The 17,298-nt window shown below is 40.9% G+C and overlaps 1 protein-coding gene across 1 annotated transcript in view; it reads left to right on the top strand.

Moving 5' to 3' along the window:
* Positions 1-203: 203 nt before the first annotated feature.
* Positions 204-17,298, top strand: part of BCLAF3 (BCLAF1 and THRAP3 family member 3) — a 28,684-nt gene continuing 11,589 nt past the window's right edge. Inside the window, exons 1-8 of the mRNA XM_054271859.1 lie at positions 204-236; positions 8,526-8,597; positions 10,564-11,142; positions 11,487-12,152; positions 14,456-14,634; positions 15,375-15,489; positions 15,682-15,745; positions 16,568-16,686. Of these exons, the coding sequence (XP_054127834.1) occupies positions 8,557-8,597; positions 10,564-11,142; positions 11,487-12,152; positions 14,456-14,634; positions 15,375-15,489; positions 15,682-15,745; positions 16,568-16,686 (1,763 nt within the window). The 5' untranslated portion in view covers positions 204-236; positions 8,526-8,556. The remainder of the gene's footprint in view (positions 237-8,525; positions 8,598-10,563; positions 11,143-11,486; positions 12,153-14,455; positions 14,635-15,374; positions 15,490-15,681; positions 15,746-16,567; positions 16,687-17,298) is intronic.

Raw genomic sequence — 17,298 nt, 5'->3', positions numbered from 1 at the left:
AGGGGCCCCGGTGTGAGAGGGGCGGTCAGTGGGCGGTGCCGGAGCCGCCCCCGCCCGGCCCCGCCGCCCCTCCCCTTCCGGGCCGCCCCCCGCCCGCCCTTTCTCTCCGCCGCGCCCGTGCGGAGCAGCCGCGGCCGGCGCGGCCGCCGGGACCCGCCCCGCCGGCTCGCCGGGCACCTGCTCGGGGCGGAGCGGCGGCGGCGGCCGGAGGAGCGGCGGGAGCGGCGCCGCAGGCGGTAAGTGCTGGGCCGGTGGCGGCGCCGCGGCCGCGGCGGGGCCTGGTAAGGCCCGGCGAGGGGGCGGGGGCGGTGCCGCGGGCACGGGGAGCCGGGGCTGCCGCGGTCATTGTCCCCGTCAGCGCCGCCTGCGCCCGGGACGGAGTGGGCCGGGGTGGTCTGGGCTCCGTCGCCCTCCGCCGCGCCCACCGAGGGCCGGCGGTCGGCCCGGCCCAGCCCGGCCGGGGGGAGGTGAGTGGTAGTTGCCGCCCTCGCTCCCCGCGCTGGCCCGGGCGCTGCTGGCCGGTGGCAGCGGAGCTGCGGGGACGGGAGCTCGGCGGGGACTGTGCTGCACCATCCTGGGTCTGCTGAGGGCGGGGTAGCCGGAGCAGCGGCACCCGGATCCGCCTCGCCCCGCGTGTGTGCCTGTCTGTCTGTACGCAGCCTGTGTGCCGTGGTGCGGGGCTCGGGGGCCGTAAGGGGCTTTGGGAGGGCCAGGGACAAAGCCCAGGGCAGGGGCACACACCCGAGTGGCCGCGGGGCTGTGGCCGTGGCCCCGAGTCGTGACTGTTCCAGAACAGCCGTGTTGCTGTGAGCCCTCTGGGCCAGCGGCACCGCAGAGCTGAGCTCGCTGCTCACCGGTACTGTAAGGACTCCTTAGAGGTGAGCAATGCATAAATACCAAAAGTCCCCGTTTCCAGTAATTTATATACTGTCACACGCAGAATCACACCAGTTAAAGTCTTTATAAAAACTTAGAGCGGTACAGATTTTGTGTAATAGTCATAGCTCAGTTTCAGTATATGTTTGTATTTTCTAATGTATTTTCTAGATTGATTCAAGCCACAGCAAGGTGAATTGATGCCAATTTGAACAAATCTGAGGGGTTTTGAGACTTCTTTAAGTAATTTAGTTGATTATGCACAATTTTTTCATACACATCTGAGTGGGTGGTAATGTCTGGTGAGGAGTTGGTGATAGCAGTCTCCTCACTTGGCTCAACTCCACCTAGGACAGCAACACCTCATTTCTACTGCCATTCTTAAATGCCTCAAGTCCTCATAAATATAGTTCAGATTCCTCAGTTATAAGGGTTTAAAACAAAGGCTGTTCAAATTGCTGGTAGATTTTAATTACCTGCTTAATTTGTGTGTTTGTGGACCTCAAGGAAAAGTGAATCTTCTGTGAAAGTCTTGCTGGGTGTGCATGGCTGGAGGAAGAACAGGGAAGAGGATGCCAGGAAGGGAGGGGAAGAAATATGCAAAAGGCATGGAAGGATCTTTGGTGAAGGATGTTGTGTTGTGGCAGCCTGGCACAGGACTGGGCAGAGGATGACTCTTTCCCTTTGAGGATTTTTTCGATTTTTTTGCCTTTTTTTTTTTTTTTTAATATTGGTGTTGATGAGGTGAACTGAAATTAATTAACTTCCTTCAGTGACACACCCTGTTATCCTGATAAACCGCTGTCTATCTTGAGTGTCCGTGCACTCCTCCACATCTGCCTTCAGCAAAAGAACTGGTATTTCTGCCACTGCTTTTGTAAGAGTCATCAAACCAACTCTCCATGTGCCTGTGCTGGGACAAGATGGGCTTGATTTTGGTGCAGTCTTGGCTTGTGGGTGTTCACCTCTCAGGAGGTAACCTAGGCTGTGTTGGTGTTGCAGGGAAGCTGGTGAGGGATGTGGCTGCACACTGTTAGCTTTGCTTTTCCTCTCGGGTGGCAGCAGGTGCTTGCTGTCAGCAGGGAAGGAAGGAAGCGTGCCTGAGCCTTCCAGCAAAGATGCATTTCTGTGGTGTGACTGGGGAAGGCAGCCTGGGCTTCCCAGCCTCCTGGCAATGCTGCTCTGCAGCACCACTGATCCTGAATAAAGAAGGGTGTTGTTTTGGTTTTCTGGTAGTTTGTGACACCAAGGTGAAACACAGAGGTTTCCATCATGGTTTGTTTTGGAGAGCTTTCAGTAGGCAGGAAGTTGTTATGGTCTGTCTCTAAGACTCACACAAGCAGATTTAACATACCTCTTGTGTCCCCTTAGAAACTGGTCAGCAGATGTGGCTGGGTATGGTGCTGTGAAGTTCTGTGCTGAACAGGTGTTAAAGGCCTCCAATTCAACACGTTATAGAAATGGCTCACTAATATATTTATGGGTTGGGTTTTCTTTAGTTAAAAAAAGGAGTTTGAGAGTGAAATACCTTATTTATTATGTGATAGGGATTTATCCTGCTCAGTCTTTCCAAGTTGGCATTCTAATCTGTTCTTTTGCAAAGGTGAGGCATTGCCTGCTAATTAGTGAAATTAAATGGGTCGATTTTAAATGAGAACTCACTGAAAAGTTATATGCTCTGTAGACCTACTCAGTTATTTTTATTCATTTGCTCAAATATGCAGGCATGGGGGAATACTTTCTATGTGTTTTAAGCAATTCCTTAAAATTTGTTGGGTGGTCCACTAAGAAATTCTGTATGCTTGAGCTAGGCCTGTACTTTCTGTAATAAGTCTTCATCCTACTGTTAGTGTAAGGGGGAACAATAATTTTTTTTTTATCTCTGTCTATTTGTGTAACAAGCAGAGGAGAGCAATCCCCACATGCTGCCCCTGCCTGGCACAGTTACCTCCCTGGTTGTCTGTTACAGCCTGTGTAAAGCCTGCCTTTCCCAGCTTGTGCTGAAGAACAAGGATAAAGCTGAGCAGGAGGACAGCTTTTGAAGCCACAGTGGATGTGGTTTTGATAGGTTCAAGCAGCTTCTGCTGCTGTGGAGGCCCAGTCTCTCATCAGAGAAACCGGAGCATCAGAGCTGCTCACCTTGAGGGGTGACACATTCAGCAGGAGTGTGGTGCTGCCTCTTGCCATTGCTGCCCTCTGTTCCCAGCTGCTCTGCCACAGCTGCCTGGGGAGGTGCTGTGGACCAGATCTGGAAATTTCTTAAATATAGCATGGTATGAAAAGTGGAGATGGGATATAAAGGATTATCTCCCTCATGATGTTGGTGGTGAGGATTTAGGCTGTGAGACTGCAGTTGCCTCAGACCTGTCACAAAATATTGTGGAGATTCAAAGCATATCCATGGAGAGGTGGAAGGTGCTCCAAGAGTGATAAAAGCCCAGGGGAAGGGATCTGTAATCATAAAGAGTCATTGTTGAATATCAGAGACCTATGAGAGAACTGAGGATGGAAATCTGGCTCTGTCATTTGCATTGATCTGTTACCTGCTGTTTTCTAAAAGAGGGTTTAGAAATCCCTCAGCCAAGTTCCATTTGTGTCAGCTGGGTGTGTGCCCTTGACTTAAACTTGACTTGGCTTTTCTAGCTCATAGCTTTCAAAGTGTTACACATGTCCTTCCTGAGGTGGTGTGCCTTGAGCTGGGAGTCACCTCCATGTGCTGCCAGAGCTAACAGGGGATGGTACTGAAGCCTGTCTTGGAAGCATTGACTACAGGAATCCTGTTGCAGGTTCAGAAATATTGAGACTGGTTTGCTGGGAGATGTTTCTCTGCTCTTTTACTTTTTCCTGAGGATTTGGTGTTGGAGGTGATAAGATTTGCCTCAAAGATGAGTGGGCAAGAACATGCCAGGCTTGTGTTCTGCTTGGATAGTGTGTGGAGTGGGCACTGCATGGGACAGCCTTTGAATCAACTCTTATAACCTACATGGTGGAGAAGTTACCAATTCTATGCTTTTCATTTGAAGATGGTGTAAATTACTTTCTGTATTGCAGACCTAAAAAAAACCAGCAAAAAAACCCAACTTGAAGTCTGGATTGTAGTTGAGCTTTTAATTTGATTGTATTTCTGTCAAATACGTGATTGTCCTGATATTGAGAGTCTCAATTCCTGGTTTTTCTTTCTTGACAGACACTGCAGCAGTAGACTTTTGTGTGTCTCTTGCAGCTTCTGATTGATCCCCACCTAGATCAGTGAAAAGGTTGGAGCTGCTTCTTACCTTTTTTGGGTGAAGTGAGAGAGAGAACAGTGGTGTGGGTAGTTTTTACAGCAAGTGTCAGTCTTCTTGTCACCCAGCCTATGAGACCTGCTTGTCCCTCTTTCCTCTGAAAGGTTTGTGGTGGTGATCAGGCAATCCCTCCAAAAGGGGTGGGGGAGGACATTTCCTTCACTGTAGGTGAGAGGCATTGAGGAGCAGCTCCCTGGTGATGAGCACTATTAGTATTGGTTTGCCCTTTGTGTGTTCTGAATAAGGTTTCTTCCATTATCTGTTCCAAGTGATGATGGAGGGCACCAGAAAGTCATGTAAAACACACATTTATAGTCTGCTCCAGCAGAGTTAACTGCTTCTACTCACTCTGTGCTCTTACCTGCAGGATTTTGGCTGTTTGGGGCTTGCTAATTTGGGGCTCTTTGCATTAGAAAGAGCTCCAGTTCCCTTCTGTGCAGCTAGATGATTGCAGTCATTTGTGATTTCTTGTTTCATGCTGGAGAAAGTAAAGAGATAAAAGATTGTTCTGTTCAGGAGTGCTAGTTGTGAAAAATCTGCAGCCTTTCTGGAAGAACATATGTTCAAATTGGCACATCCCATACAATTTCTGGTCATTTTTGATTTACTTGTCTCAAGATACTCCTTTCAGGTTTGTTAAAGACTTTTGTACTTGTCAAAACACTAATATCCCAAGGGTGGAATTAAAGGAGAGCTGGTAGCAGGCTTGAGGCCGTTTCTCCCAAGAGGGAAGTTGTCTGAGTCCAGTTCCAAAAGTCAAGGGAAAGAAAATAAAAGGTGAGAGTCCCATTAATATTTAAAAACTATCTAAGCATAGTTACTGATAACTCTTCCAATGAGTCACTTATTGTAACTAACAAACACAAGCAGCACTCTGAACCTAATAATGCTGCTTAGTTAAAAAAATAGTTCTTCATTGTCGAGTTATGTGTGGGTTTTAGGTCTTTAAAGAGACTGGGGCAGTTGTTGATTGTTGTAAAGTTGTTTATTGCATGAATGCATCAGCCTCAAAGGCAAAGAGTTCAGAGTAGTCAAGTCTGTGCTAAAAGCTTTCTGGCATAGAGTCCCGATGTTCTGAGCAGAGGCAGCAGGAGCAGCTAGCAGAAGCTGCTACCACACCTTTTTTTGCACCCCAATACAGAGGGATTTTATTCATAAATCATCCAGTCAGGTAAAAACACGGTTCTAAAACATTCTTCCTACAGCTATCTGAGCTTAATTCTAATGTGTGAAAATAATGTCAGTTGTTACACAAAATCTATGTATGTAGTTCTGTCTGTTCTGTCTAGAAATGTTAGCAACGTTCTGCTATGTTTTCATTATGTCTGGAGCTAAGTTAATCTTTGAAAGGTATCACTACTGAACTTTAAACTAGGCTTTAGGGCTTTTTACTAGCTAACACAGTCTCTTAAGGCACTTAAGATATATTTCTACTTACTTAAAACTAAAACTTGCACTCCTACTTCATGTCTGTGTGGCTTAATATATTTCAGTTTCTCTAAAGGTACCAATTCAATCCCTGCATTCCTTTCTCTCTCTGAGCGATTCAGAGAGGCTTCTATTTCATGCATTTCAACACTTCATGTTTTCATAGTGACAGTGGCTCCCAAAGTACAGCAGAACATCTTGGAGAAATTCAGAGCCCAGAGCAGCCAGGCCCTGGCACCTCTGCTCCATCATGACCTGTCTTTTCAGAAGCACCTGGATGCCTTACTTGCAAACTGTAGGGCCTTCACTTGAGTCAAGTAATTCTGCTACAGACAGGCTTGCTACCTGATACCATCCTACAAAAAACTTGCTTTTTATGGAACCATAAAAAGGTGACTTAAACCTGGATTTAGCAAAGTTTACAAATTCTGTATAGATTGATTTGCAATTCTGGTGTTACACTGGGAGCCTTGTTGCGGGGGAGCGACTGCTGCCTTCATATGGTGTGTTTCTCTGTGAGGAAATCCTACTGCGTGGGTCATTTTTAGGAGGTGCATGAGATGAGCACTTCTTTCCACTAAACAAAAGGAATGTCATCATTGGAAATTACAGCAGTCCTCCTTATCCTAAGGCAAGATCTAGGATGTGCTGTCACAGTCTTTCTCACGCTTTTAGGTATGATTGTTTAGCCAGTCTCAAAGAATAAGGAATTGGTCATTATGTGTGCCCAGTTTCTAGCTTATCAGTCTGGCAGATCAAATTCTGTACAGATAGTTGGGTGGAGTTTAATGGTACTTTTGTCTTTTTGGTGTTTACATACCCATTTGAAAATTAAGAATAAAGTTCATGACTGAAGGGAAGGTAGGAAGAAAGAATTCGATTGGCATGTAAAAACATTCATTGTCTCTTCTAAAATTTACCAGAAGAGATGGTAGTAGTGAATCTTTGAAGCTTGTTGGGCATGGAGATGGTAGTAGTGAATCTTTGAAGTTGGACATGTACCGCATTTGGAATATGTTACCCAGGGACTGTGGTGTTTTTTTGTTTTTGTGGGTTTTTTTGTTTTTGTTTCTGAAATACTGTTGTAAGATGTATTTTCATGGGTGAAATATAGGAATATAGATCACAATATTGCTTTTCTTGGAAAAATAATGAATAGTGGCATTGGAGCATCATATCTAACTTTGACTAGTATGACTTCAAGTAAGCAAAGGGCCTGAAGTTAATCATGCTGTGCAGTCCTCAGATATGTCTTCAGGCTATAAGAGGCAGTGATAACTTCATATTTGAGAGTTCAGGGAGCAAATGCTTTATCTTGTCCTTGGGGTACTTTGGAGTTGGATTCTTTTTGCTTCACTATCTCTTGCAACAATTACAACCTTGTGGTTTGTTACATGAAAAGATTGATTTTGGAGCAAAAAAAAAAAGTTATACAGGTTTGTCTTCAGAAGTAAGCTATTGCTACATTTTGCAAATAAATATCTGGTTAGCTTAACGAGCAGTTTGTAGTTTAGGAGGTGGCTTGTCTAATGCCTGCCAGTGGGATAGGCAGCAGAAGTATGCTGTATATTCTTAAGATCCTACTGTTTCAGCCATGAGGTAATCATACCAAAAAGTCAAGTATAGCAAGGAGTGATACTTTGTTTGAGCAGCCAGTGTGACTGAGGGGTGTGAGGCGCTGGGTCAGGCATGTGGGTCACACTACTTCAGGTAGTGCCTTAGAGCTTGGTGTGTTTTTCTCCCTTTTCAGTTTCAGTTCATTAGGCAAAAGATTGAGTTAAAGGAATTATTTGAGCGCTGGGAGTGTCAGAAATGCCATACTTTGCTAGCTCAGACTAGTTCTCTGTCTCCCTGAGTGTTTGTACAAAAAGCTACAGAAAATACCATAGCATATATAGATTGGCATTGACCTGGGTGCATTCTTTCAGTTTCAAATGGTTGGTTGTTCATTAACTTTAGAGCTGTTGATAGATCTGTTTTTGCATCTATATTTCTGGCCTTTAGAGCATTTTGTGGTAACTAAATCTGTAGGCATGGTTATGTTGTCCAAACTTCAGTTTTTAACCAGTTACCCAGTAATTTAATTCTGCTTTAATCCTTTGTCTTTGCTGAATAATGAACAGTCATTTAATTCCTGTTCACCAGTCCATTACTGGTGAGTTTGTATATACCTTCATCACTTTTTTATGACGTTCCTAGGGGTTTTGTTTTCATTCTTTCATAGCTTTTATGAGAAGGGTTGTCAGGAGCTACCTTCAGGAGTCAGGGGCAGCACTTTGTCATAGTGCATCCATTATTTGGTGTGTGTCTAGTTAGTAGGTTATTAACAGGTGAAGTACAACAATGAAAAAAAGTGATTTTTTTTGTACCTGGTTTTGGATGGAGTATGTGATAACCTAGCAGTTAAGATTTGATGGAATAGTTGAAGTTTACAAGAAGTTTACAAAAAGTCTGCAATCATGTAAAAATTTTGATGTATATGACAAATTTGAAGTTCAGTATGTATGAGGCTCAGGATATAACTTGATGGAAAAACCTTTTCCTGTATAAACTTTATTTTTAAAGCTTTGTTTGTTTGTCCCCTCTGTCATCTACAGCATTCAACACATACTAATGTATTTTTCATTGCTGCAGCTTGCTTGTGAGCTTATTAGCATTTAACAGCAGGCTGAATAGACATTAATAGCATTAAAAAATTGAGAGAAAAATGGAACAATGATCAAATATTTAAATCTTTATAAAGAAAATATACTGTGTTTTAAGATCAGCAACTAGAGAAAAGTTGCTTGCTTAAAATTGGTATTCGAGTTTTGCCTTTGATGTATAACATCCTAAAAATATCCTCACCCTAACTTTGAAGCTTCTAGTACTACACTTGTTAAAAAAACTTCCTGATGTAATTTGTAATTAGAATAGTAAATTATATAATTTTTACAGCTTCAAGAAACTGATAAACACATGAGAGAAGATGACAAGATCTAGATCAAGATCACCACGATGGAAACCAAGGTAAGTATCTACAGTTTGTGTTCTGAAATGTAGCTCTGTGTAAGGATTTATAATTAGGGCCTAAAACTTGCATTAAAGAAAGAAAATGGCATGCAGAATTGCAGTTTGTAAAGTGTGTTTTGAAATCTCTAGTTTGTTGTACAGCTGAACACCTGTAATTTTTTTCCCAACTTGTGATTTTATTACAATTTCTCTTAAGGTGGAAATGTTCAGTTTTTGCAGTCTAAGAACCTTTTCACCTTCTGTATTCTGGGATTTGCAACTACCTTGAGCACAAAATCCAAGCTCCAAACTAGTTAGGGTCATTTTTTCTCAAGCACCACCTTGTGCACTGAATGTCTGTAACTCGCTTTTGTTTTATTTCTTGGCCTACAGCGAGGAGCTGTTAAAAATCAGGTTTTTTTTTTCTTTTTTAAAGTTTTCTGGTTCAAACACCTCGGACTTTCTGAAGTTAGGGGCTGATTTGTAAGCTGATCTTTAGCACAGTTAGACATGCCTTGCAGCATAACAGAGAGTGAAAGCACGTGGAAATGTGGGAGTCATTGCCCTTCTCCTTGGACATCAGCCTGGTAGCGCGTGTCTTTGACGTTTGTCACCAGGATAACATCCAGCTTGCTTCATGCTGGGAGTTACCTGCCTCATTTTTAAGACTTGCAGTACAAATTTGAGGTGCTAAAATCAGGAGGGTAGAATACAATTGCAAGCTTTTGAGACTGTGAAATTACTGCTGGTTTTGGGTATCTCTTCAAAACAGACTTCAGTTGTGATGACCAAGACCAAGGGAGTTTGGATAACTCAGAAAAATGTGTAGGGCTCTTCACTTGTTTCTTTTGTTTTTAAAAAGGGAAATCCTACCTATGTCCACACTAGATTGAGAGTTGTGAATGTCATTTGAGTAAGGGCAGCCCCAGCTCTCATTAAGATGCAAGCCCTAACCAGACCAATGTGGGATGGCAGCCACAGTGTAGGTGCTGTTGGAAATCAGCCATTATGGCTTTAGGAACATCTGTGGTTCTGAGTTTGAACTCATTTGCAGAAATGGAGAAAATAGTTCTTCCAAACTCTTCATTTGCAATATGTGCACAAAGGAAACAGCTTATTCCAACTTGGTTTTTGATGTTTTTTTATTAAACAGTGTGTAAAGAGTGTGCAGTGAATACTTGAATATAAGCAGGACTGTTACGTCTGCGATTATTTCTGGTTGTCGTTAGTGGCCTGTGCTGTTTTTTCTTTATTTTAAGGAGATTTTGGCTAACAATTCCTAACAGGTTGCCCTCGTTTTTGTAACTGTAGGTGAAAATGCAGAGCTGAGTGATGCAATTGAATCTTTAATTGCAAAAGCTGCAGTGAGTGTGGAAGAGTGTGTGTATACATGTGTGAACATGTACATACAATTATCCAAAAGGCCAAAGCATCTTTCTCAAACTTGTTTTTTTATTCAGGAAAAAGCCTACCTGTATGACAATTTAAATACATTTTATAATGTTTCAGTCTTTCAGTTTCGAAGGTTGTTTTGGCATGCAAAGAAAATGTGAAAAAGCATTTTCCTCCCCTTTTAAATTTCTTTATACACTTTTTTTTCCTTCCCTTTTTTCTCTGCACTGAAAAAGAAAGATAAGGAATGCTTGAGAAGTGCAAAAATATGTATAACAGTTGTTCTCAATGTAGTGGAAACTTCATGTATATGAAATTATTTTTAGTTTTAAATAAAACACTTTGAAGAGACAAAAATGATTGACTTGCTGCAATTTCAAGTGTGTATTTTTACTATGAAAACTTTCAACAGAGTAAAAGTAAGTCTGGTACTCAGCCAGAAAAATGCCACTTCAATATCTTGGTGTTAATATTTTTACAAGCTGATTAAAATTTTGTACTGAACTCGACTTCCTTAGGAAATAGATGTTCTCATTAAGAAATCGATTTAAATTTATGGAACTACTCAAAGTGGATTTTATGTTTGCTTTAGGTCCTTATCTCCAGCTTTTAGGACTCCAGAGCACCATAGGCAAAGACATGCTCATGTTAATTATGACTGTGAATATAAAAGCTTTCGTAAGGACCCAAAAAAGTCTATGCCTTGGAGAACAGAAGATGAAAAGTATGGACAAAGCAATTCCAGGTTTGCACCTCATGGAAATAACCACCAGAGAATATATGAACGTAGGTCACCTTCACCAAACTTGAAAAGAATTCCCATGGAAGATGCTTACAGTCATAAGCCCTACAGAACACATTCATCTGAAAGGACTGAAAGCAATAGGAGATGCCAGTTACCACCAAAATACTCGGAGGTACCTTACAAAGAGCATGATCGTCCGTTTTACCAGCACAAAATTGAGGACAGATACATGTTTGATCACTACAAAGTCACTGGAAATGAAAAAGGAATGAAACCTTTTCATAGACCGTTAGGGGCTTCATGCAAACTTGAAAGAAAATGGCATGAAGATGACTTGAGGCACCAGAGGTTACATGAAGAGAAGTATGGTCAGTCACCCAGAAGAGTTTCTGATGAATTTACGGCAAGGAGCTCTTTACAGAAGAGGTATAGGAATAAAATAATTAAACCCTGGGTATTGTGGTGTAAAGCCTCAAGTGAAAAGTCTATTTTCATTATAGTTGAAGATATCCACCTTGAAACACGTTGGCCACTTTGTAGTTTAATTATGGGCGACTGGTAGTAGTGAAGTATTTGTCTTTTAAGTAAGTCGTATTGCTGGCTAGAGTATGAAAGGATAATATTTCCCTCTTAAGAGCCCCTGCACATCTGTACCTTGGCGCGAGGGATTATGGGTTAACTGGCCACGCATTCTGCTGTCCAACATTCTGCACATATAAGTTCTCGCTTTCTTCTCTAGTGCAAGTGTAAATTGCTTTATGTCAACACAGGTATCCTGAAGATCACGATTACAGAGAATATGGGCACGCGTCTAAAAGGGCTAAGGAAATGGAGAGGTATGACGCTGGAGATGTAGCGAGAAATTCCAAGTGGAAGCAAGAACGTTCTTTTCCACCCTGCCAGGAAAAGGAGGAGCAGAGATACCCGGGCGCGCAGTCGCAGCGCTCGGCCGAGAGGGAGCACCTGGGGGGGCCTGTCCCAAAGATAGCCTATGAGTACAGCCACAAACGGCGCCGGCAGCCCGACGGGGAGAAGCCTTTTGCAGCAGACAGAGCTCCCAAGTACGTGAAGCAGGAAGAGCAGAAGTACGGCTCTTCCAAGGGTGCTCGGAATGGCAAGGAGCTGGATTACTGCCCTGGGGGCAGAGCCAGGCGGACTGAAGAACGGCAAGTTGAGGAACCTCTGAAATGCAGCTCAAAGAAGGGCTGCAATGCTTATGTTAACTCGTCCAAAACAGATGTTGAGCTGAGGTCTTGTAAAAACAAACTGAACGAAAGAGTGAGGAAAGATGGGGAATTGAGGAAAAATGTAGATTCCTCCAATAGCCAGCGTGATGCAAGTCATACTGTTTCAGATGTGAAAGTGTCAGAGGCCAACTGTATGAGAGAACATCTCACAGTCAAAGTGGATATGAAGAAAATGGTGACCAAGTACAGGTATTGGTTTTCTTTCACCTCTGCTTTCTTGCTGTCTCTTTACAGTTTATGAATGTTGGAGGGAAGCATGGTTTCTTTAGGACAAGGACAAACTGTGATTGTACCTTTTTGGTTTTATTTCTTCTAAAATGGTAACTTTCCTGTCTGGGCAAGTTAATTATTAAACCTCTATTAAAATAAACAAATACAACCAACCAACAAAAACCAACATTTTATGGAGCTGTAGGAAGTGGAAAGAGTAGATATGCCTGATACAAACCTGTAGTTGGTAGATATGCCTGATACAAACCTGTAGTTGTAGTTGGAAGTTGATTATGATAAGTCAGTGTGTTATTTTTATTTAAAAGCAAAACCCTCAAAAGACCAAAACCCAAATGCAGATAAATGTAGTCCTGTGCTTTCATCTGAAATACAATAGTACTTTTTTAAACTGTCTTCCCTTCTTTTTTCTAAAAATCAGCTAACCTGTAAATACATAAATCTCAAGCACATATTCAGATATTCAAGATTTCAAGTTCAGTAAAACTGCAAAAAATGAGAGATCTCAGGGTTGTCATTTATTGTTATAACAAAGTGGCAACCTGTTGAGGCGTCAGAACTGAAAAGCAGTAGAGTCTGCTTACAAATGTCTTCTGGGTAATACTTGTGTTTGCATTTAGCATTCCCAGTGCTGGCTGCAATGGAAGAAAAAGTGTCAGTAGTATAAAATTTTAGGTGATAAATACACGGTAGAGAGTAAGCAGCTTGGTTTTGATAGGTTCTTGCAGGGTTTTCTGGCTTGTTGTCATGCTGTTGCAGGCCAGAATATCTTATATTGGTAGTAATGGCTTTTGGAAGAGATTACCTTCCTTTCCAAAATGATCAGCCTTCATTTTAAAGGTGTTTTGCCTCTTGTCCCAAATAAAATATCTATATTAATTTTCTTCTCTTTGCACTATTAAAAAAATATACAATACAATGGAGAGTTACAAAGACAAGTTACTGCCTATAAGGAGCTAATACTAAAGACTGAGGAAGGGGAAGTGGAGTAATGCCCATTGCCTACAGTTGGGCTAGGATGAGGATTTGACTTCCTGAATGATAATGTAAGGACAATTGTTGGGTTTTGTTGCAAACCCATAGGATGATTCCTTTGTCTAGGAGACTCTTGCTGCTGTTTTTGAAGGTCATGCACAATGGACATGGTAGTTGTTTGCAGACCAAAGAAACCTCTGCATTGATTACAGCTGATTTAATATATGGATGGTTTGCTTCTGCAGCCAGAAGTGCTAAATATTTTATTTTTGCAAGATAAGAACATTAATTTTACAGAAGCTGACGGCTTGGAATATTCATATTACTTTAGGCATTTAAGAAACACCTGACTTGAAATGACTCAGCTGAGAATAATAGTTTCTTTATAAACCTGGGGAGCAGGTAGATAAACCTGAGGTTGCTTGGATTCCTTCTTGCATGCATTTATTCCCAGTTTGCTAGGGAAAAATAGATTATTTCTGGCATCTGCTAGAGGCTATTTCTGATGCAATTTTTGTATGGAATTCTAGTATTGTATGCTTCTAATACAGTGTGGCCAGGCACATAATCACTTTGCAGATTGAACAATTAAAAGTCCTCATCCTAAAATCTTTTATCTGAGCTCTTAGAGTCTTTATATTTTAGAATGACAGGCATTTTCCTTGCAGCAAGAACAGTATGGTTGTTGAGGTGTTGGCTTTCTTGTCAAAATAATCTTTGAGCAGCAGTGCAACCATTTGGTGTGTAAACTTACTTAGAATGAGTAAAAATTTACAAAAAGATGGCAAGCACGTTCTTTCACACACTGCTACTGAAGCAGTTTCACTGCTGTTTCACTAGGCTGAAGTGATGATTCAGTTCCTAAAGATCTGAGACTTTTTTTCTTATCTCTGAACTGTTCTTGAAAATTGCCTGGTAGTTCCTTCTAAACAAGACACAGGCATAACTGCATTTCAGAGTTATTCTAAAGATGTCTGTCAAGATCTTAATTTTTATCTAGATTTGATAATCTAGTTGAATTAAATTTAAAAGTCACAAATTTTCTATTGCATACTTCACAGAAACAAAGATTCCTGAGAGTGAAATTATCTCTTCATATTTTATGATAGATTTTCTTCCTTTTGGCCTTACTAGTTTTTTAATTAAAAAAGAACAAAATAAGGTTTTGGCTTTTAATCCCATTTATTCACAAAATGAACTTCTTAATTTGTTTTATTCTACTTGTCTATTTCAAGTTTTCAGATTTAGATATTTGCTTTAAAATAAACCTTGCATTTTTTTTATTGTAGGACTGCTTCTAGTCACACTACAGAGAGACAGATGTCCCATGATCTGGTTGCTGTTGGCAGAAAAAAAGAAAATTTTCATCCAGTGTTTGAGCACATGGCATCTGTAAAACAAAACATTGAAAACGACCCTTCAAAAGAATTTACTCAGGAAATAATCACAATTATTCATCAAGTTAAAGGTGGCTGTAGTATTTGAAGTATATGTATGTTAATGTATATATTCCACCTATATATATATATATATATGTGTGTGTGTGTGTGTATATATATATACATACACATTACAAGTGTAGATTACTAAATCCAAAGCTGGTGGTTTAGATATGCGGTCCCTTTAAATCTCAGGTGTTTGCCATTGGCTTTGTTTGTATTTTGGCTTCCTTTTGTATTTAAGGAAAATATGGGTTGAGGATTTAAAGTAGTTGGTTGGAGGATGACTGCAGGAAGGTCTCAGGCCATAACTGAGGCATTATTGTGGAGATTAAAGATCCAAATGATTTTATGCTAGTATGGGAGAGTAACCTGCTTGTTTAGAAAACATGGCAGGAATAAGGGAGCTTTGCTGTAACCACAGCTCTCTAGTTATGTATAGTTCCTTTAAATTTTCAGATTAGTGTTTAGGCAGCTGCATCATGCTCAGTGTTGAATCTGTATATCTTTATATATAGATTCAAGTAGTTTGAGTACTACCATGGTAGAGCTGACAATTGAGTTTAATCTTATCAAATAAGGGTATCTAAGTTGGGCTGGCCTAATCTTTCATTTGTGAATATTAAACTGCAAGTGGAAATAGTTTGAAATTTCATTTCAATAGATTTGTCATGGTATCCTTAAGTATTAATCTTTTAAAAGATAGATTTTCCCACTGTGCATTTCAAATACTACAAATAACATTCTTGTATTTAATATCTCTTCACAGCAAATTATTTTGCATCTTCTGACATAACTCTGCACGAACGGTTCTCAAAAATTCAGGATAAATCAAGTGCAAATACAAAAGAAGTGAAAACTCATCTGGATCCAGAAATTCACAGGTAGTTGTTGAACTTTTGGTCTTAATTTATTTGCATTAAGGTAATTAATCTTCAGTAGGCTTTACACAGTGTGAAGTTTTTATTAATTATTTTAACCTGCCTGTACCTTTAACACATTCTGTAGCCTGGTCAAGAATGTTTTTGCCTTTACAGTGATGGCATTTGTTTTTATGCAGTATTTTTGTGTTCCAGGAGGATTGACATGTCTCTAGCAGAACTTCAGAACAAACGAACCGTGCCATCTGAGTCCCACCAGGTACCTTGGTTGCTTAACTTTTTTGGCAAGCAGTAAGTTGCTATTATAGATACATTATACATGTAAGCAATGTTTTCCCCTTGCTGTTGAGACATAATTTCTACATGCAGTGAAGACCAGCAGTAGTTCTGGGTGTTTTGAAAAAATGCACATCTGAACATATTTACAGATACCACAGTATGTGGTACTGTGTTCACTGAGCAGTAAAATGCAGATGTGTTCTCCTGAGTAGCTGCAGTGTGATTATTCCTGCTGCTTGAACTCCTGTCTGGTTTTAAGTAATGTAAATACCGAGTCCCTGACTGATGTGTGGTTCTTGGTTTTCCTCTGAGTTAAAAAAAGCCTTAATGTTTCTTCTACCCTAATGTTACGATGACTGAAAGTCCACATAATTCCTCAGAATGCTATTTTATCCCATGCTTTCATCTGGGCTCATAAGATTTTCTATGTTCCCCTTTAAAGCTCTGCTTGCTATGATATAGTAACCATTCCTTTTCTATAGTACAGGTACATGGAGATTCTCCTTGATTAAGGATAGTAGAACTTAAGATTTACTGAAACTTACATAAATATTTCTGCCTTGGCAACTCCATGCAGAATTCCAGTGCTCTGTGCACTGTTGTTTGGAAACTTGTACAAAGGCAGATGGTGCAAGGAAGGATAATTTTTTAGGACCACTTTTTATTGCTTTAGGCTTTGGATCCTTGGGTTGCTGTGAACCTGTTTGCAGGTTATGTACAGGGTGGTGCCCCTGAAGGACAGAAGCAGGTTGGTGTTGAATTCTTAGCAGCTAACTTGGCTTCAACCCTTCCTTTTAACTAGAACATTATAAGAGTGTTAGAAGATCCAAATGATCTACGGTATGATATAGAAAGGAGAAGAAAAGAGAGATTGAAGAATGAAGATGAGAGAGTGTTTCATGTAGATGGTGTAACTCCAAGGTAATGAGCAAATAATCTTGTTGGCCCAAGCCTATAGTTCCCTTATTTGTTCATTTTAGGGCCCTTGCACAGTTACATTCACATTTGTGGTGATTCTTTTCCAGTTAGGCCTTATAAGTTTGACTGGGGCTGAAATCCAACTGACTGTTGAACTATTGAATCCAATAGATTGCAAACTACTCTGTAATGAGGTGTTACCTTGAAAGAGGTTAAACTGCAGTGGGTGAAAATGAAAAGCAAGCACAAACTAGTACTGAATGAGAAGAGAGGACAAAGTTAGTTTGAAAAATTTTGAGATTTTTAAACTCTTACATGTGCCATTCTCTTGGTATTTTGCAGTTCTGTAAAAGCATTCTAGGATGAATATATTGTTTTGTTGCCCTACTGATTTGGTAATAAAATGTGGACTATCAGCAAATAATTGGAATTTTTCTCATTCTTGGAGAATTTGAAAACTTAGATTTTTGGAATAGCGGTTTAGTCCTATGGATTCCTCCAGCAGGTTTGTTAAAAGTTTTTGCCCCAAAGGTGTTTGCTAACCTCAGTCATCCTGTTTCACTTTTGATGTTGTGAGGTTGGTTGATTAGAGAGAGGGACTGTTAATAGAAATGT

Source organism: Melozone crissalis, unplaced genomic scaffold, assembly GCF_028551555.1.
Source record: "Melozone crissalis strain CALT ecotype California unplaced genomic scaffold, PUWL_Pcris_2 ptg000013l_1, whole genome shotgun sequence".
NCBI classification, from domain to species: domain Eukaryota; kingdom Metazoa; phylum Chordata; class Aves; order Passeriformes; family Passerellidae; genus Melozone; species Melozone crissalis.
Note: the sequence above shows the minus strand (reverse complement) of the source record. Positions and strands in the feature narration are given on the sequence as shown.